The following is a 25689-nucleotide window of genomic DNA, read 5'->3' as shown; positions in this document are numbered from 1 at the left end:
TGGTATATGCATGCATATGAAGGAAGGAATATAAGTATATCCATAAATTAATTAGCACTAGTAGAATATAGATAAGATGATGATCGTCTCCTGAAATCAAGTTTCTTTTCTTAGTAATTACTATCTGTCTGCCACAACAACAATAATAAATTAAGTTGACCAAGACAGCAGCAAATCTTAATTTGTCCTTGTTACTACTAAGTAGAGGTGTGTTTGCTCGGGAACAAGCTAGTGCTAGAAGGGAACGTGAGTTTGAGGGCTAATAATTCTGCACTTCTGCTATGCATCAAACGTTTGATTTTTTGTTATTTTATCAAAACACGCGCACAATACATAAAGGCAAGGGCGGATAGCGTGTATGGGTTTTTTGACTTGTGTGCATACCTTCAGATTATCATCCAATAATAATGACTGAATTTGATTGATAGAATTAAAATTTTCAAACATTTGATCTGATGACTTAAAATTGAATTGACGCCAAAAACTCGTCATTGTTGTCGTGTGTACTTCCAAAAGAAACTTTGCAATTTTCCTCACTGAAAGTAACTTTGATAGCCAATCTCTCCAATAACTTCCTCCTCATAACTTCCGTTTTGCAAAAGCTGGCAAAGAAAGAAGCTACTATCTAATCCTAATCCTAGTCCTGGTCCTAATAGTTGATTTCCCAGGTGGCATCCATACAATGTATGTATGCCCTCACTTGATTAATTAGTACAGTAAGCTGATCATATGATCCTGGTATAGGTAGTGTATAGTGAGTGCATCCAAAGCAGCAGCAGAGGCATTAATTTGCCATGGCCACGCCGCCGTCGCATGACACCAAGACGTGGCCGGAGTCGGTGGCCATCGAGTTTCGAGCGCAGCGCGGCATCGCGCTCCCTCTCATCGCCATGAACCTCACATGGTTCGCCAAGCTGGCCGTCACCACCGCCTTCCTCGGCCGCCTCGGCGACCTCCAGCTCGCCGCCGGCACCCTCGGCTTCAGCTTCGCCAATGTCACGGGCTTCGCCGTCCTCACCGGCCTCTGCAACGCCATGGACCCCATCTGCGGCCAGGCGCACGGCGCCAGCAACGCCAAGCTCCTCCGCAAGACTCTGCTCATGGCCACCATCCTGCTGCTCGCCGCCTCCATCCCCATCGCCTTCCTCTGGCTGCACGTCGACGCCGTCCTCCGCCGCTTCGGCCAGCAGCCCGACATCACCGCCAACGCCCGCACCTACGTCGTCTGCCTCCTCCCGGACCTCGCCGTCACCTCCTTCCTCAGCCCGCTCAAGTCCTACCTCAGCGCGCAGGGGATCACGCTCCCCACGCTCTTCAGCTCCGCCCTCGCGCTCGCGCTCCACGTTCCCCTCACCATGTGGATGGCCAGGACCAAGGGCATCCAGGGCGTCGCCTCTGCCGTCTGGATCAGCGACCTGGCCGTCGCCGTCATGCTCGCCGCCTACGTGCTGGCCTCGGAGCGGCTGCGCAAGGCGGCCGCCGGAGGATGGCTGGAGCAAACGACGGGCGACTGGCTGCGGCTCCTGCGGCTGGCCGTGCCGAGCTGCCTGAACACGTGCCTGGAGTGGTGGTGCTACGAGATCCTGGTCCTACTGACGGGACGCCTCCCGGACGCACGGCGCATGGTGGGGGTGATGGCGGTGACGCTCAACTTCGACTACCTGCTGTTCGCGGGCATGCTGTCCCTGTCGGTGAGCGCGTCGGTGCGCGTGTCGAACGAGCTCGGGGCGGGCGAGGCGGGGGCGGCGCGGCGCGCGGGCATGGTGTCGATCGTGGGCGGGGCGGTGGGCGGCGTGGCGGGAGGGGTGGCGATGGTGGCTTTGCGGCGGCCGTGGGGGTGCATATACAGCGGCGAGGCGGGCGTGCGGGAGGGGGTGAGCAGCGCGATGAAGGTGATGGCGGTGCTGGAGGTGGTGAACTTCCCGCTGAACGTATGCGGAGGGATTGTGCGGGGGACGGCGAGGCCGGCGGTGGGCATGTACGCGGTGCTCGGCGGCTTCTACGTGGTGGCGCTGCCGGTGGCCGTCGCGCTGGCCTTCAAGGCCAGGCTTGGCATCGACGGCCTCCTGCTGGGCTTCCTGCTCGGAGCGGCGCTCAGCTTGGCGGTGCTGCTCACCGTCATCGCGCGCATGGATTGGGCGGCCGAGGCCGACAAGGCGCGGAGGAGGGTCCACGCCACCGCCACCACCACCGCTGCCACCGGCGACGCCTGTTAAAACTTAAAACTAACATGCATGCATCGCCTTCACCATTGTGTACATGGAAGCAGTTTTTTAGTCAAGTTTTATGAAATTTTCTCGTCGTAATTCGTGTTAATCAGTACACCCATCCAGACCAAATTTTAATTGAGAAAAGAATGACTTTGTATGAATACTAAAGAATACCTTTTGAACTAGAGAAGTCAACAACTCTCTATCTATAAATCTATCTGTCTATCTATATATCTATCTACTCTTATGGTACCCATATGTTTGTTCAAATTTAATTTTGGAAATCCTATTTAAGTAAATTAAACAGGTGTATACGCTATAACGACCCCTACAAGAAGGATAACGATGTCAAAGATGGCGGCATCGTCTGATCGGTCTAAACCGTCCATAGCTTTAGCCAGCTGAGTTCCATCCAGGCCTACACATTTACCGACATGCACCTCACGAAGTCCCGGCAGTGCCAACACGGCTCCGGACCTCGCTGTTGAGCGCACCGCCAACGCATCCTCTTGCAGCACGCCTCATGCCCCAGTCGCCGCCCTGTTCCCTCGGTCCACCCGCGGGAGCCTCCGAGAGCTCCACCGTTGTCGTCGTTGCAGAAGAGGGCAACGGGAGGCGGAGAGAGCAGGCCCCATGCACAACGACGATGATGACGCTGGCGCGAGCGTGGCAGCATGGGGATGCCCAGACTGGCCGTGCCCCCTCGCTGTCCAGATTTGGGCCGGCGGGCGTCCGCCGCATCCCACCATCCAGATATCCGGCTCGCCACCGCCCGAGTGTCGTGGTCAACAGATCTACGCGTTGGAGTGGCAGATCCAATCATCCTCAACTTCGCACCAGCGACTGCCATCCTTTTCTGTTGCTTCCTAGTCCGGTGCTCTTCCACGCCGCTGAGACGACGTCGGCGCGAGCGAGGCGGTGTGGGGACGCCAAGGATGGCCGAGCCCTCTCGCCGTCCAGATCTGACCCGGTGGCGTCCATCGATCACCGCCGCCCTGAAGCCGTAGGTCGACGGAGCTGCACCTTGGGGCGTCGGATCCGGCCATCCCCGTCTTCACGCCACGGCTACCATCCCCTTCCGCCGCCGCCCGATCCAGTGCCCATCCGCGCCGTGCCGCCCCTGTCCTTGAGGACGGCGACCACCACTGGAGGAAGCCTCGCCATCGCCATCCTTGCAGCTGCTCGGGCAGCGGCGAGGCAGGGAGGCAGGCCTAGGTGCGGCGGCGGCGGCGGCTGCTGGCCTGGGCACCCACCCATGTCGCCCTAGGGCTCGGGTGACATGGGGGTCTCGGGTTCCACCACACATTTGGCGCTTTGTCCTCTTTGTTATAATTGATAGAGGTGTATGTTTACCTCTTTTCATTTGAAGGTGAGGATGAATCTTCACAAACCTTAACTTGAGATCAAACTTCTAGCGACTCAGCACGACCTTAAGAGCTTACTAGTGACTCCTAATCGTTTAGGAGACCTTGATCTCCAAGAGTAACAAATATAATCAAAGATTTGCTTGCTATTAACTTAAGTGCTCAAAGGATGGACTAAAGCTCACTTTCGCTCAACCTCTCAATCCACATCTTTGTTTGGGAGGGGATATTTGGCTATGGATAGGTCGAACTCATGCCCAAACTCAGCAACCAAGGAATGAGGGGTGGAAGTGCTTAAATACTCGAGCTCCCCAAAACTAGCTGATACTCTTAAATTTGAAAACCGAAGACTCATATCCTCTCTGCCAAATAGAGAAATTGCACAAAAGACTCCGAAGAAAAATACCATACTCATTTTTCTATCTGACCAGAAAAGTTGTGCCAGAGCATCTAGCTCGAAACATTAGAGTATCTGGTACTTCCTCACAACACTCAACAAAAATGGTCATAACTCCTTGTTGCAGAGCATGTTTTCGCTAAACTTAGACCATATGAAAAGCATAATGAGATGACTATCCAACCCAAAACAGAGACTAAAAACACCCATTAAACACATTAGTCCCAAATTAACTATACATTTTCCCTAATCGATGCATTGCATGCTCCTAATCTTAGGCACTGCATCTTACATTGTTCAAATAATTGGTGTGGATCATCCATTACATTGTTCAAATAATCAATGGTTACAGTGTTTCAGTTATACGCAAGTAGTATAATTTGGGTCATACGTATAGCGGGACTGCTTGATTAATAGTGGTACTACTTGTTATTGTAACATAAAGCATCACGAATATGAAATATCATGAATGGTCAAGATTAAATGGTACTTGAGCATGTTAACCATCATTACGAAGGGCAATTTCATGCTCCTTCCGTCTTACAAAAAATAATTGTAGTAATGAATGTGATATATTATAGTATCACGAGTCTAAAAAGAAATATGTGTAGATTCATAAGACTAAGATGTGTTACGCCCAATACTAGATTCTATGAAACGGAAGGAGTACTTAAGAAAGAAAGTTGAGTCATACTAGATTCTATGGAACGGAAGGAGTACTTAAGGAAGTTAAGTCATATCCATAGAGAGCGCATGTCAGACCACGAGTTGCGACAGAGACCATTTCAATTATGCTACAGGACCACAGTCACCGCTGACCGGGAAATGTGGATTAGAGAGCCAACACGTAATTTATTTACTTCCACCGTTTTATATTATAAGATTTTTAGATTTGTCTAGATTTATCGATATATAGATTTATTAACATATAAATAAATATAGTTAATACCAAAAAATCTTATAATATAAAATGGAGGGAATATTTATTTGCAGATAACAGAAGCGCAGAGCAGGGAGGCAGGTGCCCAAATTCCAAAGATGATACGCTTACGAATGTTGGAAATATGGGGTATCATTTTGGGCCTTAAAAGAGGTTGGGCTGGGCCATTATGTGGACTGGAGTGTGCGTTCTCGTCTTTCTCCCTCCTATCCTAATAGTATCTCTCTGGAATAGGAGGAGGAGGAGAGTCGGCGATCGATGGCGCCGCCGCCGTGCTGTTGCCTCCCCTCGCCGACTGTCGCCCCCGGAAAGGAGAAGAGAATTATTGCCCGAAGGTATCCCTTCCCTTCCCTTCATGCCCTGCCTAATTTCTGAATTCCCTGACTAATACCCTTTCTCTAATCTATACTCCATATGAAGAGAGTTTGTGCTGAGGAGCAGTGAGCTCGCCACTCTGGCTGCCATCTTCCACTTCAGGTTCCCTAACTTGACTTGACTAGTAATACTAATAGTAATAGTAGTAGCTTTCAACGCAACGGTCAATTATAATTTGTTGTGTTGTTGATACATACATACATACTAGTAATAGTAATAGTATACATACATACATTACATACAGTGGCAGCAAACCGAGGTACCTGGGCGTGCAGAAGACTCCTCCATCTCTGGCGTTGTGCCCTGCCACCAACAATTGCGTCTCCACTTCTGAGGATATCACTGACTCTAATCACTATGCTCCCCCATGGTCTCTCTCCCCTCCTTCCTTCCTTCCTCCCTCCCTTCATACATACATTACATACTGTTACTTACTACTGCTTCCAACATCTTCGGCCTCTTTCTTTTCTTTTAGGAACTACAATCCTAAAGATAATAAACCCATCAGCAAGGATGAAGCCATGAAACAGCTCATTCAAGTCGTAAGTGCCAACATTACATACAGCCAAATATTTATTTTTTCTTCAGCAACCCCTGTTGTTGAGTGATAATTTTCCAATTATTATTGATTGGCGATGCATGATCGACAGGTGATGGAAACAAGGCCTGACAACTTCAGTCCTCGCCTAGTAGAGAAAACTGACGACTATGTTCGAGTTGAATACGAGAGTCCTATATTCGGGGTATACAATTGCAACACATTCTTACTCTTCATCCGACAGGCTGAAATTAATCTGTCTTTGTTCCCTGTATGTATGACTGAAGTTTGTAGATGATGTGGAGTTCTGGTTCCCTCCTGGCAACAAATCGATTGTTCAGTACCGATCAGCATCTCGCTCAGGATTTATTGACTTCAACGCCAACAAGAAAAGAATCAAGGCAAGCATCCTCCGCATAGTATCATTTCTCTATATCATTCTGTTGCTGTGAATTATATCCGTGTTCTTTCTTTCTTTCTTTCTTTCTTTCTTTCTGTTGCTGCAGGCGCTGAGGTTGGCATTGGAGAAAAAAGGCTGGACTTCAGAAAGCACCATCTGAACCTCAAGGAAGCCCAGGCCCCTTTAGTAATCTGACCGACCGATTGCCTGGTACAGCACTCTTCCTAGCTCATTTTCTTGGTGGAGTGGACCTGGATATGCAAGAGAGCAAGAACTGGTCGTGCTCTGAAACTTTGGGCCGTCATGCTATTGTCAGGCTGAACACAGCTAGACTATGAATGAGGTCTGGCAGCAGAGTGGCACCCAAGAACCAGAGGCAGTGAGATTAAGTTTACTAGTGGTGGTCAGTAATTGTTTGTGAATTGTGAGGTTCCGGCCTATATATTGAGCGGTCATGCTTGCTCTTCCCTTTGGTGTAGTGAGTAACCTAACCAAAACAAAACTAAACTTTGGGTGCTGGCCACGCAAAGTGGGATCCTAATTGGCCCATGTTAGCATTGCAAAACAGATGAGATAGATCTAGCTAGGAACACATTACATCAAAAGCAAGCCACATGCTTAGTCAGTAGTAGCATATATGCATCTGAATCTGGTTGACCCTCTCTCCTCTAGAGAGATTGTGTCTTTTTGGGTTGCATTCATTCATAGTTTGTTATGATCGCAATCGCAGGTCAGCTAAAACGCGCATTCCCGCTGTGGCTATACTCCAGAGTCCAGTCCAGTAGCAAGCATTGACATTTGTTTGAGCACTAGCAGCAGCTGCTATCTGTCGTGCTTTTCCCAGGCCAGGCGCACTACCCTACCCGTATATAAAGTCAAGGCAGAAAGAAAGTCAAAAGGAGGGAAACGTACATCGGCTGGCACTGGTCCATTTCTGGTTCTCCAGTCAAAACTATATACTCACTAAATATTTAATGTCTAATTTTTTTATATACGTTTGACTATTTGTCTTATTTAAAAAAATTAAATATGTAAAGCTATAAAAGTATATTTAACAATAAATAAAAATATATAAAACTATTTAATAATTATATAATTTTTTTTAAATAAGACGAATAATCAGGCGTGTATAAAATGTTAACTTTACCGAACATTATATATTATATTCAGAGAAGGAGGGAGTATTACGTAGTGCGTTGCATCGACATGGAGCGACGTGTGACCATCACTTGGATACATGACGACGGTGGATGCAGCTATTGCTAGTGCCACCTTAATACTACTACCACTCCACTAGTTTTTATTCTCTGCCTGCCTGCCTGCCTGTATACATTATGTGGTTGACTCTAACTGGGACTAGTTTATAGAGAGGTAATAGGGTTTCTTTACATATGCCGAGAAAGAGTTTTTCAACCCGTAGCTCATTTTTGTGGAGGGCCCTGCAGTATCTGTATCTACGTTATACTATCTTCGTCCCTAAATATTTAACGTCGTTGATTTTTTTATACATATTTACCCGTTTGTCTTACTCAAAAAATTTATATAATTATTAATTATTTTTATATCATTTCACTTATTGTTAAGTATACTTTTATGCATATATATAGCTTTATATATTTTATAAAAAATTTTAAATAAGACAAATAATCAAACGTATATAAAAAAGTCAACGATCTGAAACATTTGAGGAAGGAGGAGTATATCTTTCTTCGTATATATGGTACGCTACGTACGGCTTTTCATTTGGTCTGCCAAGTCAACGAGTCCGTAAGTAACAATATTAACGATCAGATCATACATAAATAAATATACACAAATTGCTCGGCTGCTGGCTGCTGCCCTGTATATGTATGACTAATAAACGCATAATAGTACTTCCTCATTTTAAAATATAGAACGTGAATATAGGACGCTTAATTGTTAACAAGAGAGTGATCGGCATATTTGTAAAGAAAAATAACTTTTAAATAAAACTTTTATATACGTGTTCTTAGCGATTTAAAAGTCAAAGCTAGAAAATAAACTATAATAAAAAACTCCAAATTAACTCTAAATTTAAGAATAAAAATTTAAACTTTGGTTTATAAGCATAAACATAAGTGAAAAAATAAGGGTGCAAGAGTTTGGTTAATAACTACTTTACTAATATATTATTTACGTGACATCAAAGTATAGTCGTAGTAAAGTGATTTTAAACAGAAATATACTGATATTAATGTTGCATCATAAAAACTATATCTTAATATAATAGTTATTAATCAAAGTATGATCCTAATGAAATAAATGTGCCTTATATTTCAAAATGAAGGGAGTATAACCAACCATTAGCTTAAAAGTTGACACATTATCTACTAACAATCTACTAGCTAGTTAGCTATAGATATATACTACACCAATAATACAAAGATGACCTCTCTCACACACAGATGGTTAGGGTCCGGGTTATAACTACTTATAATATTTAGTTTGTTTTTCTTCTCTCCTATTCATTAGGGGGTAATTTATTTTTAAAGGAAAAAATCAAATGACATATTTACAAACAAAAAATAATTTGTGAATACAAATTTTATATACATGTTTTTAGTGATCTACAGCAAATATTGAAAATAAATTACGATGAAATAATCTAAAATCAACTCTAAATTTAAGGTTAAAAATTTAAATCTTTACTTATAAGCATAAGTAAAAGTACGAAGTCGGAGGTGTAAGCATAAATCAGATTTGTTGATTCACTTATATCATATTATTGTATTCACTTCCATGTATCTGTATCCAACATCAGGTGCAGGTGCATGCGTATGTGATGTAGATGTAGGTCAAATGGGAAAAAGATGATGATGGATAAATAGGGCACCACCTTCAGTTGTCCTCTTTGTTGCTTACCCCACACCGCACTTAATTAAATGGACTCACAAATCAATTAGCTTCTTTTTCTTTCTTTCTTATATGACTCCTACTAGTCACTAATAATAAAACTTTGCCACACCTCACCTAACATGCATATCACCACACATACATCACCACCCTACCTTGTATCTCCAACAAGATAGGTACAGTAAAGTCACTGGAATGGAGATGGCCGTGGATTTTAAATTCCCAAGAGAAAGTCATGTTATTTAAATAGTTATTAAAAAAACTTTAGAAAAATATAAAGATATATTAATACGAGATATATGATTTCATGGACATGTAAATTCAAATATAGCCTTTATAATTTGTAACTAAAATAACAAAAACTCTAAACATGATACGCATACTCACATTCAAATTCAAATTTGTTATCGATCTTTTTATTGAACCTAAGATATATATATATATATATATATATATATATATATATATATATATATATATATATATATATATATATATATATATATATCATACTAATCTATCTTGTTAACTTATTTTAGTTTTTAATACTCGTTTAGATGACATAGAGTTAACGGAAGTTTAAAATTCTTCCCCAAGTGGAGAGTAGTAGTATATATGGCGATGGGCAGAGGCTTGGTGCTGCTCTAAGTCTGGACTGGTAGTTGGCCATGGCCCTGGACTCATGGCTCACCAAGGTCCGCTCCGCCATCGCCTCCCCCCGGACGCCACCCTCCAACAAGGCCCCCCACGTCGGCATCCTCGCCTTCGAGGTCGCCAGCCTCATGTCCAAGCTCCTCCACATCTGGCGCGCCCTCGGTGACGCCGCCCTCGCCCGCCTCCGCCACGACCTCATCAACCTCGACGGAGTACGCAAGGTCGTCTCCGACCACGACGCCGTCCTCCTCGGCCTCGCCTCTGCTGAACTAGCCGACGCGCTGCGCCTCGCCTCCCGCTCTGTCGCCGCGTTGGCCGCGCGCTGCGCGGATCCATCCCTCCGCGAGTTCGCTGACGCCTTCGCGGAGTTCGCCGACACTGGCCGTGACCCACACCGTTGGGTGGCCACATGGAAGGAGATGGACACGAGGGCGCACAAGATGGAGAAGCAAGTCGCCGCCACCACCGCGCTTCGGAGAGCCATGGAAGAGCTGGCCGACGCCGAGCACGGCCTCCGCAAGCTCCTCCAGAGCGGCGGCGCCGGATGCCATCGCCGTAGCCTGTCGGCGAGCAAGATCTCGGTGGCGGCCGAGCAGCAGCAGCTCATATTCGCCAAGAAGCAGGAGGTGAAGCACCTCAAGCAGACCTCCCTCTGGGCCTGCACCGTCGACGCCGTCGTCTCCTCGCTCGCGCGGGCGGCATTCACCATCCTCGCGCGCATCAAGTTCGTCTTCGGCGCCGGCCACGATCACCGGCCGACGCCACTTCACCGGAGCCTCACGCTCTCCTCGGCTGTCCACCCGTCCGCCGACACTCAGTCCCCGCCGCCGTTGTCGCGGAAGTCGATGTCAATGGAGGAGGCGCTGTTCATGAAACGGCGCGGGTTCTTGGAGTACAGCTCTGCGGCGCTGGTGCCCCCGCCGGGGACGCTGGGCGCGGCCGCGCTGGCGCCGCGCTACGCCGGACTGATCATCTCGATCGAGAGGATGGCACGGTCGCCGCGGCTGGTGGGGCCGGAGGAGCGCGACGAGCTGTACGGCATGCTGACCGCCAGCGTGCGCGCGCAGCTTCGCGCGAGGCTGCGTGGCGCGGTGGCGGAGGCCGACACGGGGCTCGCGGGGCAGTGGCGCGCGGCGCTGAGCGGGATCTTGGAGTGGCTGGCACCGATGGCGCACGCGACGGTGCGGTGGCAGGCGGAGCGCAGCTTGGAGCAGAGGAAGACGACGACGGAGACAGCCGGGGCCGGGAGGGGCGGCGTGCTGCTGCTGCAGACGCTGCAATTGGCGGACCGCGGCAAGGTGGAGGCGGCGGTGGCGGAGCTCCTGGTGGGGCTCAACTACATCTGGCGGTTCGAGAAGGAGATGAGCTGCCGTGCGCTGTTCGCCATGCACGCTGTCACTGGTGCCGGCGCCGGCGGCGAGGTTGAGCTCGCCGCAAGTGGCAATGGAACAGTAATACCATAGTACATCACAGATACGTCAGGTCAGGTGCAGATCGAGCCAGGAATTGCCATTAATTGTTCTTACAATTATTAATGCCTTGCTCTCTTTTTTTTGGGGGGTATTTGTTGTTTTTTTTTTGGGGATCCCAAAGTGAATGGCCTTCCTGGATGGAGTAGAGTAGTTAAGTTGATTGATCTGGATGGAGTTTTGTGATAATTGGGGGGCAAGATGGAATCTTGCTTCATGTACAGGATGCAAACCAACAAGGATGAGTGATTAACGCTCTAGTTATACATACATATGGAGCAAAATCAAAAGCAACTGCATGCATAATATATATGTAATGTAACATATAAGGAGTAGTCTTCAAAACATAAAAAAGGAAAAAAGAAGGAACAAAACAATTTTAAGGCTGACAAATACAATGATGTAACCTAGCTTGCATGTTGCGTTGACCTGAAGCTAGCCAGTAGGGATTTCCGTGGCAGCTTGCAGCATGTGCGTTTTTTCTCGATTTCACGGAAGATATGTACTCGCACACACGCATGAATCGGTGAATGTTCGATCTATCACCACTCTCAAATTCGTGGACATTGTTTTTTATAGTATATTTATAAAGGAAAAATAATTTATGAATAAAAAAGTATATATGCATCTTGAGTGATCTAAAAGCCCACGATGAAAAGTAATTTTTGGTTAAAAAACTAAAATTAACTTTAAATTTAAATTTAAGGTTAAAAATTCAAATTTAAATTTTAGCTTATAAGCATAAATAAAAGCGAAAAGATAGTGCGTAAATTTAAGCATCCGCCACGACTATACTGCCATATTCACATATACTTGGTAACAACGAAACCGGTTTTAACACTTAATTTTGTAACCGTGGGTTCGAAATGAAATCATATAATTAAATAGAAATTTTACTCATATTCTTTTGGCACAAAAACAATATATCAATTCGGTAACCAATTTGTTGGATGCAGATGGGCCAGCTGAACATTTACTACTGAAATCGCGGTTTGGTTTTGAATAGCCAACATGATTAAGGCACTACACCTGCACAGTATAATTTGTTTCCTAAAGTTTTGTTTTGCAGGTAAGGTAATCACAATTAAACCTGAGTAGCACAAAGTATGTACGTACCGATGGAATTGGCAGCAGAGAAAGTAAGAAGGGAAGGAAGATCGATGGGATGTGCAGGTAGCCAGCTCGATATGTGTGTGTGTGAATGTAAATGCAAATTGCATCAACTTGCAAATATATGGTGCCCATCCATGATCCATACAATGATGCAGCCACACTAAACGAGGATGCATGGGTAGAAGAAAGTAAAGTTGAAACAATTAAGCATGATATGCATAGTACTATATGTGATGTGTGTCCGCTCCAATGGCGGCGACTGTAAATCCAAGATTATATTTGCTAGCTAGCTTCTTCAATCCTCCTTAATTGTTGCTCAACATTTCTATCTACTACGTACTACTGCTCCTGTGAGGTCCTAGCTAGATTGCCTGGTGATCTATTCCGATGAACACACACACACACACTAATTATGCAAGCTAATTATTAATAGGGCGGGATGGGAGATGGCACATGCATGGGGAAGCTAATTAAGTTAGTTGAGTCAATCATGAGGATTCCATCCATACAAACATCACATGCTGCTCCTGCCTGCCCTGGATCACGTATCAGTTTTAAGTTTAGTTGCAGTTGCAGCGCTCCAGGTCGCTTGATCCAAACAGCAAAACACTCGCTGGTTTCATATGAGATTAAACTGCAGGTCGATGCATTACTATTTCTTAATTGTATCTACTCCCAGCCTCTCCCCCCGCCTTTATATGTTCATACAACAAAAGATCCAAACTAATGTATCTTTTTTATTTTAATTTCAGTAAAGCTGGACCTGTGTTCATTCAGCAGCTACTTATTCGATCATATTTCAATTATAGAGTGGTCCAGGTCGTTCCCGGTCTAAAGTGTTCTTATTACAGAAGCAGCTGATATAAAGCAATTAACTGGAGTCCATCAGGAGGGCTGAGTAATTAAGCTCCCTGAATATCCACAAAACTGTATCTCTGAAGCAGTTATAATTAGTGGGTGACTTGATTAGCTTGAAGAGCGAGCTCAACAGGAACCAAATTAACGAGGCTGATTAATTATATATGTGATGAAAGGAAAGCGCCATCTTATCTTACTGAAAGAGAGAAGCCCAACTTAATTACCCAGGCAGAGATACAGAGCTAAACTTTAGAGTGACTCTACTTTAATTTAATCAATACCAAATGTCAAAATTAGCAGGATAGATACGGGAGACTCTCATTAACATCCACGGTCGCATCTGGTTAATGTTACCTCAACCTTACAAGTTGCAATTATGCACATTAGGAGCCAGTATACTTCTTCCAAAGCATAGAGACTCCAATTAATTAATTCTCTCGAAAATGCGAAACTATATATATAGCTAAATACTCAATTCATGTACCTACCACCCTCCTCCTGCATATACAAATCGCAACAAACAAAACATGCATGGTATATTTGTATGGTGCTATAGTATTAAACTAGTGTTGGTGTGCATGATTTATTATATATAGTGAATGAAGCAGATCATTGTCCACATTATGTTAACCGGAACAAAGGCCAACAGAGATTATATTTGTAATCTGGGGATTGCTTATATCGCCAGCAGTTGTTGCTTTAAACTTGACGCAACTTCTTTTCCAGAATAGTACTTCACAACTATACATATGCCGACGATTAATTGGAGATGAGGCTGAATCTGTGGGCTACATAGCTACTAATTGCTTCTACTTTCTCCTTATCTCAGCACTAAGCTAGCTTTCTCTAAAGTCGTATATATCAAGTTGCTGTTGCAGCGAAAATAAAGAAAAGAGAGGCGCACAAAGTAGCAATAGACAAATCAAGTCATTCATGACCTTTGACTTGAAAACACTCAACTGCATGCTGCTAGATGAGCACGAGTGCAGTGGAGAGGAAAGAAATTCCAAAAGGAACCTACCAGATTTTCTTTCTCAAAAGGAAACCATATATAGCATAGATATGGACCTTAGGGCATACGTACCTTTTTCTTTGAGCTAAAAAAATTAACAGATTAATCTAGAATTAATAGTGCCCGACCGAATTGTTAAATATCAAACTAATAAGAGCTAGGCCATCCATAAAATTAAGAAAGAAAAGATGCTCGATCGTGTGTGTAGCTACAGATTAGTACTATGAGTACATGAGCTAGCACAGCACAAATAGGTCCAGGATATATATCCATGGCTGTGCCTATATATGGCGAGCAACATTATTCTTGGCCGGGTATATAATATAATTAATATAGGTGGCTGATGACTCACTGACTAAACTGAACAAGAATGTGGGTTCCAAATGTTCCCATCCAGGTGGTAAACTGAGCGCGGAATTAGGATCGGGTTGGTTTTCTGAAAAACTATCCAGTTCACAGGAGCTTAACTACAGATTGTATTATTATCTAGTGTAGTGCATTGGCTATATCTTACTGGTCAGTTCATGTAGCAGCATGTGGTAGATGATCTGAGCCGTGCACATATTGGTTTTCTTACCATATATACAAGTATTTCATTGAGGTAAACTAGCAAGTCTCAGGGATCAGCATTCAATAATCCCACAGAAGCGCCAAAATACATAAAGAAGAATGATGCCCTGAGTATTCTATTACTGCTCTTTTGGCACTTTTTTTCATCATAATAAAAAGACGAAACGTACGTCCGGTATACATTAAACAATGGCTGGTAAGTTATGTATCATCTAGCGTTTGTTCGATGGAGCCTTAATTGATGTATATGTATATGAATGAGACGTTGGTTTGTTGTGCCCTCTTATCTTAATTTGGTCTGTGGTATGTTCCGAACCATACGCTTAGACTAACAACGTCTGAAAGCGCAGATAACAATTCCTTAGTTGAGGAGCATTACTTCTGCGCTAAACAATGAGCGCACAATTCCTATGGCTGTGCTCTTTTGCATCGTATTGCCTATATTTTCCAAACCGCTAAATGATATATTATTTTATTAAAAATTAATGTTTATCATCTTATTTTTAGAGTAGATTTATAACTTTATAATTACATCATTTATACTATTAAATATTATATTTGTTATTCATACGGTAAGACAAACTTTCTAGTTTACGTTCGTCAATTATTTTTATAGAGTGGCTATTAAAAATCAAATAATCTTTTATCTTTTTTTAGCCCGCGTGGTCGATGTTTGTCGCATGCTGAATGCACCGGAAGCCAGATACAATCAGTCTCAAAAATCGCAGTCGCCGACACGACATATGCCATTGCCAGCCACCTCCACCAACACCATAGGTGTCACGTCCCATACAGCTACAGCCAACATCCACAAAGCATCTATCATATGCAACCGTATGAATCCAAGAAAACTCGATAGTTCCTTCAAGTTCCAAGCGGCACGGCATGCAAGTTTCATTTCAGAACTCCCTTTATAGTTTCTAGCTTTTTTAGGAAAATTGTGAGCAGCGGGCACCCTGTTTCCAAAATGTTGACAGATCTATGAAGGGAAAACTGCCGTGCCATGATCAACTCAAGGAAAACCCGCCCGCCTATCCCCGTCAGTCAGGACTCAAAACAAAAACACCCTCAAGCAAAACGGATTCCAAACTTAAGCTTCGGTGGTGCATGTCAAGCAACATATTTGCAGTATCTTGCATCGTTTCTCTTCCTTCAGTGCCCACGCCGAATCTGCCTTGTACAGGGTGACCAGGATCCGACCAGTCATTCAAGTTGAAATAACCTTAGGAGCTAACCACAGTTTCACCTTTTTGTCCACTCCAGCAGTCGCTAAAACAAAAGCAGGAACTCCACCTAAAAAAAGATTCAGTGATCATTTTAGAATCTGTAAACGCATCTTTCCTCAGACCAATCGCTTTATCTTAGTAAATGCAACACACATATGGCTAAAAAGGACTGTGCTTCAAAGGAAAACGATTCAGAATTCAAAGAATTTCACTTGTACATTTCATTCATGTGGTTTGCATAGTTCTTAATTCTTACCATTTGGAATTGTTCGTGGTGCCCAGGCAATGCCAGTTATATCACCTGAGTATATAAAGAAACATGTCAATATGTCACCTTACGATATATAATGCAGCATATGTAGCAAAGATCATAACAGGAAGAGGAGTGACTTATTGCCTAATGTATCAGTACTGTAAACTTTATCAAGTGGAAAATCAATGAAATTCTAGATACTAAAACACGATCAATCTTCTAGAAATAACACGAAGTTGAGTCCATTTGTTATCAAGTTTTGGTTATAATCCATGGAATTCATAGCCATGATCTACAACTAGTCTGCACCATTGAAAAGGAAAACAACAGATAGACTTTGAGTGTAGAGTACAAAATATGATGTATGGACCATGGTAGTCAGATTGTAACACGTGGACAATGTTGACAGGATAAGTTGCCACTCAAACACAAAAGGTTCACAATTCCATGTTCGCTGAGGTTCAGATCTTAACTACTGCTGTCTCACCAACAATTTATTAGGTGGTCTATTTAATGATAAAACCAGTGTCCAAATCTGGTAAATCAAGAAAGAAGATGCATTACATACCTTCATGTGCTTTCTCAGCTGTATCAAGAACTGCACCAGTTTCCACACATAACCATTGCAACGTTGATCCACTTGTTGTAGCTAGAACTTTCCCATCAGGAGATACACTCATGTGATCATACTGGCAAACAGAACCTTTTGAATCATGTAGTGGAATTGCCAAAACTCTCAAGGTTTTTGGGTCCTCATCAAGTTGATACCTTACTACAAAATTACAGAATACAACTTGTGAGAAAAGAGAGTATCTCAGAAAAAGAAAATAGTATAAGATGTACGTTGACTCCTATAATAGCAATACTAGTAGTAGTAACACATCTGTTTTCATCAGGAAATTTGTATAAATTCATGAGTGCATTTTGCAGTGTTAATGATCAATCAGCACAACATCTAACAGAACGGTAGGGAATAACTAGGAAGCAACTTGAATACTTGATAACAGAAAAGATTGCATAACCAGGTTTGATAGTTCAAAAACTGAAAGGACCTTTTCAACCTTTTGGGAGTAAGCATGACAAAAACTATGCATGCACTTTGATGTATACCTCAAAAGTACAGAAGTAGTTGCCGTGATCACTTTCAGACTTCAAGTAAACAAGTTTTACAGTTATATTTTATGAACTTATGGCTTCAAACCATCAAGGATATGGAAGTAGCTAGTAAGCAATACAGAGCAACAGAACATACCATTAATGTTCCATACTCGAATTGTACCATCCTTCGAAGCAGTAATAATCTGCTCAGAATTCGGGGCAAAACACAGGCAAGTAACAGCACTCTGGAAAAAGAAGTTCATCAGTTTCTGATAAGATTCCCTCCATGCAAATAAACTTGAAACACATCCAACAAGGCAAAAAGGAAAGTGGTAGGGGGGTTCTTACCTTGTGACCTTTAAGTTGCATAACTCTAGTGACCTCCTTCACAGAACTGTCCTTTGAATAAACAATCTCCCACAGCTATTCAAAATAATGGAATACGTTATGTTGCCTTAACATCTTGGCAGAGACATATCTGTTCTTCATAATAACAGCAAATCTAACCTTGACATCAGCTGTAAAAGCTGCTGCAGCTATGAAGCGGCCATTCGGGGATATGTCAGCCATATTATTTTTCAATTGATTGGTGTCAACTGTTCCCAACTCCTTTCCACTTTTCCCATGCCAAACTTTAATATCAGTTGCTGTATAAATATTAATCTTAGTGTGAGATAAGATATCCTGTAACTGTGTAAAGAAGAATGAATCACGATTTTACAAATTACTCCCTCCATCCACAAATATAAGGGATTCTGGGTTCTTTTCGAGACATTAAGGATTTAAGTATGAAGGGAAAAGATTATAATGCCCCCAATTAAATGAGGGGTGGTTGGGGAGAAATATTTGTGGACCGATGGGGTGACTTCTTAAACAGCTGCATGTTGATGGATAGGAAAATAGCATGCATAACTTAGTGGCATATAAATTGCATATACATGCAAAATTGTACAATAAAGATTCTTAAGCCAAAAAAAAAAATCCTACAAAGAAGAACACAAGCCATACCTTCGGAGCAAGAAATCAATATTGTGCTGCGATCACCAGTCCCATAGGTTGCACGAGCTGCCGCAAGATTCAACACCGATTCCTTGCCATGAATCTTATGGTGTTCCCACTTTATCTCAGGGGGAGAAAGCTTGCCCTGTTGTTTGCTCCCCCCAGCTGGAGGAGCACCAACATCAGCATACATATAGAGAGATGAGCCCAGAAGTGCTTGTGCTGCCACAACAACTGATGATGCCCCTTCTGAGAAAGCAATAGCTGTAGGGTGTGCCCCGGCGGGCAAGTTTATCCTCAGAATTCTGCAAAATCCCACAATCCCATACTCGTGCATAAGGAAATTGTAAGGAACAATAATCGGAGTGAAATTGCAATGTCTTACTTAAAGCTCTTGCTTGAGACATCATCAACCCTGAATACTCTCACAGCTCCATCTGCACATGCTGCAGCCAGAAGAAGCAAAGTTATAGATATTAGAGTTTGGAGTAGCAACCACACTTGGTTGATCAAGTGAAAATGGTAAACTGGATGTATGCTGCCAACTTTGATTGTTAGTAATGACATGCCATCTAGCACAATAATACATGCAGCATAATATAATATAAGAAAAAAGAAACACAGCAGACAAAACAAGGGAGCTCCTGGTAATATGGGGTTCATAAAGCAGGGTGCAAACAAGCTCACCGGTGGCTAGGTTGCAGCCATCATCAGAGAAATGAAGTGTGGTGACGGAATCAGTATGGCCCCTCAAAGTATTGACAACAAGATGGTGTTGCTTTTTCGCAGCATCCTAAAACATCATGCTGAGATCAATCACGGTAATATGACATTTTCCAACAAGTGTGAAATAATAAGGCAGTTATTTGTGTGCATAGTGCCTAAAATGGAATGGATAAACCTCCCAATCCAGTAACTTCAGACGAGCAATGAATTGATGGCAATTGCAGGCGACATTGAGTTATAGTAATACTATGAATGTCATGTAATGGAAGGTATGTAGGTCATAACGAAAGTTGAAAAAGGAAGCAAGTGGCAGATTGACTGTAATTGAACACGTGGGACTGTCTTGTTTCCGGTCACCTGAAATCAACTTAAATTTCAGTCAATTTATTTGGATGAGATTCGTGCAGTGCAACCCCCCACAAAACACAATAGCGGCGCTGAGCAGATGGAGGTAGCGGTCGCACATCGCCGAAGCTTCCCTCCTCCCAGTGACCCCGAGCCCGAGCCCGCACGTCGGCAAGGCAAGCCCTCTGACCCGCTCCCACCCCTTTTACCTAAACCCTAGTTATTTTCCGTGCTGAAATCCAAATCGAGTGGTAGGTTGAAGGTGGGTGACTACAATGTTAGATTACTACTAGGAGCCTAAAATAGAGTGTAAGGCTAAATTGGGTAGTTCATCGGGAATGGGTAGGTTACGTTAGAGATGATGTACAGCAGCAGTAGTAGTAGTTGATCGGGAATGGTGGAGAGGAGAGGAGAAGAGAAGACCTTGTCGGCGGAGGCGGAGGCGGAGGCGTATCGCTTCTTAGGTGGGTTGGAGGGTCGGACTTTCTTAGGGCGGTCTGGGGCGGGGACGGGGGCCGGAGAGGGGCGGTTGCGGCGAGAGAGGAAGAAGAGGAGGGCGATGGCGGCGCCCAAGAGGATGGAGAGGAGGATCGCCATCGCCATCGCCATCGCCATCTCTTCCCTTCCCTTCCCTGCGATCTCTCTCTCTCTCTGCTACTACTGCTAGATTTTTCACGAGATATTTGTGTGTGTATGGGAGAAAGAGAGAGGGCGGAGGCTTTTGGGCCGCTCCCAGGGTCTGCACTAGCACTACACCTCCCAAGGCCCAATGATCTGCTCCCTACTGCTGTATTATTATTAACAACCATGGTTATAAACAAAAATTTTATACATGGGTTCACGGTGATCTGGAAGCCAAAGGCGGAAAATAATAAACTACGGTTAAAAACCTCAAAATCAACTTTAAACTTAAGGTTAAATATTTTAAATTTAACTTATAAGCATAAGCAAAAGCTAAAAGACGAAAGTGATCTTGCACAATAGAATGGGATCTTTTCTAGTTACCCATTAATAATGAAGTATAAACATATCTGCTAGTCCATTGTTTCTCTTATGCTTATACGCCAAATCTTTAATTTTAATTTTAAAGAAGATTTTTGTGGTTTTTACATCGTAGTTTTTTTTATATCATTTGCTTGTAGAACGATCGGAACACGTATGCAAAAGTTTTTACACATATATTACCTTTTATTTGCTAATATGTTGTTTTGCTTATGTTTATTATAAGTGAAATGATGCAAATTGTCTGAAAAAAATTACCATAAAAAAATCATCTGATCAAATTAACCTTGATTCAACACAAAAAGAGAGAATGCTAAAGAAATGGCCTGGGAAAAGTGTGTAAGCGAAAAGGGGGTAGAATTAATAGTGGCTGCAGGCTAGCTAAGCCTCTCCCCAGAATATATAAGGGAATTGATCCAGCAGGCAGACGATCCTGTAGTGAATGAGAAGCTTGTGTCCAGCGGCAGCAAAGAAAGCATATATTCCATCGCCCACTTATTTCTGATCGATCAGCATCTCGAGTTCAGTCACCTTTATTTATTTATGATTTCGCCAGCAGCTGGCATCAAGCATTCAAGCTAAGCAAGTGTCCTAGCTCGATCTTGCTAGCAGCCAATCAACAATATATAATATAATTGTATATATCGTATTGTAGGAGCAGAATATATATATATATATATATATATATATATATATATATATATATATATATATATATATGTTAGAGCGAGCATTATTAATTAGCTCTCAGCTGAGTGTCAAATTGTTCGCATAAGTAATAAGCAAGTATATCGATCGATCATGTCGTCGTGGCTGCACTACTCTGACAGGCGGCGGCTGCTCTCCTCCGCCTCGCTCCCGCCGGCACGCCTGCTCGTCTTCTTCGCCATCGTCGTCTTCTTCCTCTCCGTCTCCTCCTACGTCGACTACAAGGCCGTCGAGCGCCGTGCCGAGATCGGCGTCCGCGTCTTCGCCGCGCCGCTCGCCGCCGTCTCCGTCTTCGTCCTTTTCCTCGTCCTCCAGCACCGACGCCGCTACTGGACGCTGCCCCATGCGGCGGCGCCGGCCGTGCACCAGCCGACGCCGTGGGCGGTGGCGCTGCTGGTGGCGGTGCTGCTGCTCATGCTGTCGTTCCAATCCTCCGTCCATTCCATCTGGTTCAGGCCTCTCTGGGATTCTGATTACTACTAGCTCCTCTGCCCCTCTCTCTCTCTCTACCTGCACTGCATATGCTTAATTATTTTCATCTACTTATATTAATCCATCTACCTATATATACATGTACTATATATACGTGCCGTCTTAGTTTGATCTCCCATAGATAATGTGTTATACAGTTACACATATATATAGCGTATGATACTCATGTACATGCTAAAGTTAATTACTGGGACTTAATACACTAGCAGGATTTGGATTTCTCTAGTTCTTGCATGCTGCTTCTATATGTTAAGGTCAGGCAGTTTTTGCTTTATGTCAGTACACTTACTACTTCAATAGAATTTGTATTTTGTACTGCAAACTGTTCAGAGACATCTTTTACAGCCCCAAAGCCACAACTTTCTAGAGAAGATGTAAACCTCGCAAAATTAGATGGATGATACTACGTATGTGGAATTCGCTTCAGAGACATCTTACAACGGAAATTCGCTTCGAGCAATGGACAGATTTTTGAAATAGTGGGTTTGTTAGCTCATAATATAATTACAGTTAATATGACCATGCGATAAAATGGATGTTCTCAATTGTTTCTTTATTCTGAAATGTAGTTATTTTTCCTGCAATACATCATGCTGTTGGAACGAAATTGTTTTGAAAAAGTGTGCTGTTCTTGCGGACAACGGAAATTGAGACCAGTTTGTTGTGTTTAGCTAGAATCAGTGTGGCGAAAGGGCCTGTAGCCCAGTGGTTACATGAGGCCTTAGTAGCACCTGAGGTTCATGTTAGTTACTGTAGTGGTTATGGATAATCACGAATTATGCTCAAAAGGTTTGTCTCGCAAATTTCTTTCAGACTGTGCAATTAATTATTTTTTAACTATATTTAATGTTCTATAAATGTGTCGAAAGGTTCGATGTGACGGGTGAATGTGAAAATTTTTAGGAACTAAACATGGCCTAAATTGGATGTATGGGAATTTCATATGTACAGAAATTACCCCACAAGTACTTTCACGACGTTACTAACATATTTTTCAAACAATGCACAATTACTAGTCACAGTTAGTAGCAATTATGAAAAGAAAAGGTAGACCATAGAGAGAGCAGAGACAAAGCAATTTATCATAGTATTTATGGCCGTAAAAATCAATTTTAATAATAGTGTTAAGATAAAACCAGTTGTTACGCCATCAAGTGATATAAATAGCAGTTAAGTCCTTCAGTGGTATCGAGCTTGACTTGGAGCAGGGCATTTTGTTGACGTCGATGTTGGTTGGAACCTGAGTTAGGGCATTTACAGAGCCATTTATTTAACTAGTTATTTTTTTTCATCTCCAAGAAAAACAAACATGACGATATAGAGGGGATAGCAGAGGATGGAGAAACAATGTCATTTCGCTTGAATAGGGCTGTCAACGAGCCAGTCTGTCTATGCTCGAGCCGAACTATAATTAAACCTATTAAACATTCGAGCTCTTAGACACGTTTCAGCCCTAGTACATGATATATTATATTTTGATGATAATTTATTGACAAAAATAATATAATACCAAAAAATACTAGTTTATCCTTTAAATATATAATAATATATACTTATTCTACTATCTCAACAAACATAAAATAGCATACATATAGCTAATCTCGCGGGAATTTTGAACTTAACCCGATGAAATTTGTGAGCTTAGAAGTAAACCCAGGCTGATCAACTCGTTAAAGGAGCTAGAGCGGAGCTCGAAACAAGGCAAGTTTTTTTGACAGCCGTAAGCATGCACAACTGGTATGTATACATGGGCCGGGGGCCCAAGGCCGTCGTCACTTAATTACCCAAGAGGCCGCCCCATTCGAATTTTATGCATGGGGTTGGGGGTGGATGAATTTAGGTTTCTTCGATCTTCCTTTTCGTTTTTAAGCAGTAATAACAAAAATAATATCCATGCAGTGTTTGTTGTTGGGGTTGAGCACTTTGCTCCTCACATTCAACGGTAAAATCAGTTATTGAGTGCCCAAACCAAAATCTATGGGGCTCAGCAACTACTTTTTTCCTTATTAAGCTATAGCTGTATACACACACGTACGCCAAAGAAGGCTAAGGATCGATGTGACTAACAACATTGTATCTCCATGTCCATGTTAGTTAATTAGTTCGTCCCTCTAGTACTGGTGTTTGACCTCGCGCGGCAGGATAATTGCGATCTTTCACGTTTTTTTTTAATGGATGATTTATTTCCTTCATGTAATGTAATCACTATCTAGCGATGTAACTAGGGATTATTGGCAATATATTGTTTTCCACTGTAACCGCATCTGTCGACGCTGCCTATTAATGTAACTTTGTATTTAACAATGGTCAATATCCGACATGCATATAACTACAACTTGCAAATGTCTGAATGTTTAGTTGTATCAACGTGGATAGTATGCATTAACGTACCATTGTACTAGTCCCTCCATATTTTTTATATGACATCATTGACTTTTATGTACACGTTTGATCATTCGTCTTATTCAAAAAATTATATAATTATTAATTATTTTGTTATAATATGTTTATTATTATATAAACTTTAATTATGCATTATAATTTTGCATATTTGAATATAAATTTTGAATAAGACAAATGGTCAAACATGATTCTAACAGTCAGCGGTGTCATACATAAAAATAAAAATATAGAGGGAGTATTACAGTTGCTTTTTCGGACATCCTAGGACAATTGATCACCTCTTAATAAATGTGTCCACTAGTATATATGTTTAAACTAGTATTCCATTTGCTAGAAAATGTTATATCAAATATCTATTTCTCTGTGGGGGGAAGGCATACATACTAAGACCATCTTTTAAATGCTTTCATGTCATGGTACAAAATCGTGAGAGTAGTAGTCCTCTATATGTAAACAAGCAGTTAATAACCGAAGCTAGAATGCATATAAACAAAAGCACCAGCGCATATATATTATTATCTTCCACAATATCTGAGTTCAATCGAAGAACACAAAACATACCCTACAATAATACACCTCTGTTCTAAAAAAAAGGATATCATCCTGGATATCGACCGTTCGACACAGTAGCCAAATACATGTTTTTATCATCATATTCTCAGACTATATATATATAATGAAAAACATACCAATAAAAGTCTCACATTGTAATTCTCGATATGGCCCCTCTGTTTCAAACTACTATTCATTATAGTTTAGTCATAAATCAAACCTTTTCTACCTTAGGCCATCAATATTTACAAATTTGTAAGTTTTAAGATCATGAATAGTATATATTATGGATTTCTCGTGGCGATCCAAAAGCAGAAATCTTATGATGTTAAACTAATTTTTTAATAGTAATAATGATCAGAGAAAAATGATTTGATTAGAGAAAAGACATTGTTTTTTCCTCATATATTAGCCTATGAGTCATTCAGAAAACATCATTGTATGATTAATTATGTATTAGTTATTGCAAATTTTAAGGATAGGTTTAGTTAAAATTTAAAATTAGGGGTGTTTAGTTTACAAAAATTTTTTGGCAAAAACATCACATGAAAACTTTAAACACACATTTAAAGTATTAAACTTAGTCTAGTTACAAAATAAAATTTAGATTCCACTTGGAAAACCGCGAGAAGAATCTTTTGAGTCTAATTAATCCGTCATGTTATAGTTACTGTAACACTTATGGCTAATCACGTCCTAATTAGACTCAAAAGATTCGTCTCCTATTTCCTCCATAATTGTGTAATTAGTTTTAATGTTTATATATATTTAATGCTTCATTTTGATGTCTAAAGATTCGATGTGATGTTTTTAGAAAATTTTTTAGAAACTAAACAATCCCTTATATAAAAAGTTTATACAATAAACATCTCGCTGGGATAAAGTAGCTCCCTCCCATTAAGCCTAAAAGAAGAGAGCTGTAGGATGGCAAGTATTAGTATAGTTTGAAATGGGGAGAATGCTTGCTATTAATAATAATTTGAAATTTGGAGGCTTGACAGTGCATATTATAGAACGTTATTCCTCTCTTGAGTATAGTACTCCCTCTGTCAAAAAAAACGAATTTTCCTGTTTCCTTGTCCTATGTTTCACCATCCGTTTTATTTGAAAA

At 42.2% G+C, this 25689-nt stretch overlaps 5 protein-coding genes across 6 annotated transcripts; 4 read left to right on the top strand and 1 right to left on the bottom strand.

Annotated features, from left to right (window-relative positions):
• The first annotated feature begins 648 nt into the window (after positions 1 to 648).
• On the top strand, positions 649 to 3741 carry LOC102715841 (protein DETOXIFICATION 56-like). The gene has a single exon (XM_040521666.1). It carries the CDS (start codon positions 795 to 797, stop codon positions 2214 to 2216), a length of 1422 nt encoding a protein of 473 aa, XP_040377600.1. The 5' UTR covers positions 649 to 794; the 3' UTR covers positions 2217 to 3741.
• Positions 3742 to 5107: 1366 nt separating this feature from the next.
• Positions 5108 to 7182, top strand: LOC102715565. Of its 2 annotated transcripts, XR_001549829.2 has the most exons (8): positions 5108 to 5246; positions 5332 to 5388; positions 5531 to 5656; positions 5762 to 5828; positions 5937 to 6029; positions 6112 to 6225; positions 6331 to 6434; positions 6955 to 7182. XR_001549829.2 is itself a non-coding variant. In XM_006651985.3 (7 exons), the coding sequence occupies exons 1-7, from the start codon at positions 5170 to 5172 to the stop codon at positions 6382 to 6384; spliced, it is 588 nt and encodes a 195-aa protein (XP_006652048.1). In that variant the 5' UTR covers positions 5108 to 5169; the 3' UTR covers positions 6385 to 6924. The 2 variants fall into 2 exon arrangements, 1 of the variants encoding a protein (XP_006652048.1); XM_006651985.3 differs by lacking the exon at positions 6955 to 7182 and having other exon boundaries at positions 6331 to 6924.
• Positions 7183 to 8984: 1802 nt separating this feature from the next.
• LOC102715289 lies at positions 8985 to 12632 on the top strand. The gene is made up of 3 exons (XM_040521835.1): positions 8985 to 9035; positions 9761 to 11234; positions 12291 to 12632. Exons 1-2 carry the CDS (start codon positions 8985 to 8987, stop codon positions 11213 to 11215), a joined length of 1506 nt encoding a protein of 501 aa, XP_040377769.1. The 3' UTR covers positions 11216 to 11234; positions 12291 to 12632.
• Positions 12633 to 15842: 3210 nt separating this feature from the next.
• On the bottom strand, positions 15843 to 20051 carry LOC102715005 (transducin beta-like protein 2). Its single transcript, XM_006651984.2, has 10 exons — positions 19845 to 20051; positions 19038 to 19143; positions 18736 to 18796; positions 18360 to 18655; positions 17859 to 17998; positions 17700 to 17774; positions 17506 to 17596; positions 16822 to 17025; positions 16257 to 16301; positions 15843 to 16067 (listed from the first exon to the last, which is right to left on the bottom strand). The coding sequence occupies exons 1-10, from the start codon at positions 20034 to 20036 to the stop codon at positions 15982 to 15984; spliced, it is 1296 nt and encodes a 431-aa protein (XP_006652047.2). The 5' UTR covers positions 20037 to 20051; the 3' UTR covers positions 15843 to 15981.
• A 1107-nt stretch (positions 20052 to 21158) lies between these two features.
• Positions 21159 to 22275, top strand: LOC102714724. Its single transcript, XM_040522571.1, has one exon. It carries the CDS (start codon positions 21225 to 21227, stop codon positions 21612 to 21614), a length of 390 nt encoding a protein of 129 aa, XP_040378505.1. The 5' UTR covers positions 21159 to 21224; the 3' UTR covers positions 21615 to 22275.
• Positions 22276 to 25689: the final 3414 nt, after the last annotated feature.

The sequence above is a fragment of the Oryza brachyantha genome, chromosome 3 (genome assembly GCF_000231095.2).
Source record: "Oryza brachyantha chromosome 3, ObraRS2, whole genome shotgun sequence".
In the NCBI taxonomy this organism is placed as follows: Eukaryota; Viridiplantae; Streptophyta; class Magnoliopsida; order Poales; family Poaceae; genus Oryza; species Oryza brachyantha.
Note: the sequence above shows the minus strand (reverse complement) of the source record. Positions and strands in the feature narration are given on the sequence as shown.

What these genes read in the sequence shown, in the direction of transcription:
- LOC102715005 (XM_006651984.2), bottom strand. Translation starts at nt 20,036, where the DNA reads ATGGCGATGGCGATGGCGATGGCGATCCTCCTCTCCATCCTCTTGGGC. An exon ending in TCGAGTATGGAACATTAATG is followed by an intron (nt 17,026 to 17,505) that starts GTATGTTCTGTT and finishes GTAATTTTGTAG; the next exon opens with TAAGGTATCAACTTGATGAG. An exon ending in ACCACGAACAATTCCAAATG is followed by an intron (nt 16,068 to 16,256) that starts GTAAGAATTAAG and finishes ATCTTTTTTTAG; the next exon opens with GTGGAGTTCCTGCTTTTGTT.
- LOC102715565 (XM_006651985.3), top strand. Translation starts at nt 5,170, where the DNA reads ATGGCGCCGCCGCCGTGCTGTTGCCTCCCCTCGCCGACTGTCGCCCCC. An exon ending in ACGAGAGTCCTATATTCGGG is followed by an intron (nt 6,030 to 6,111) that starts GTATACAATTGC and finishes GTATGACTGAAG; the next exon opens with TTTGTAGATGATGTGGAGTT. An exon ending in CCAACAAGAAAAGAATCAAG is followed by an intron (nt 6,226 to 6,330) that starts GCAAGCATCCTC and finishes CTGTTGCTGCAG; the next exon opens with GCGCTGAGGTTGGCATTGGA.
- LOC102714724 (XM_040522571.1), top strand. Translation starts at nt 21,225, where the DNA reads ATGTCGTCGTGGCTGCACTACTCTGACAGGCGGCGGCTGCTCTCCTCC.
- LOC102715841 (XM_040521666.1), top strand. Translation starts at nt 795, where the DNA reads ATGGCCACGCCGCCGTCGCATGACACCAAGACGTGGCCGGAGTCGGTG.
- LOC102715289 (XM_040521835.1), top strand. Translation starts at nt 8,985, where the DNA reads ATGTATCTGTATCCAACATCAGGTGCAGGTGCATGCGTATGTGATGTA. An exon ending in CATGCGTATGTGATGTAGAT is followed by an intron (nt 9,036 to 9,760) that starts GTAGGTCAAATG and finishes CTGGACTGGTAG; the next exon opens with TTGGCCATGGCCCTGGACTC.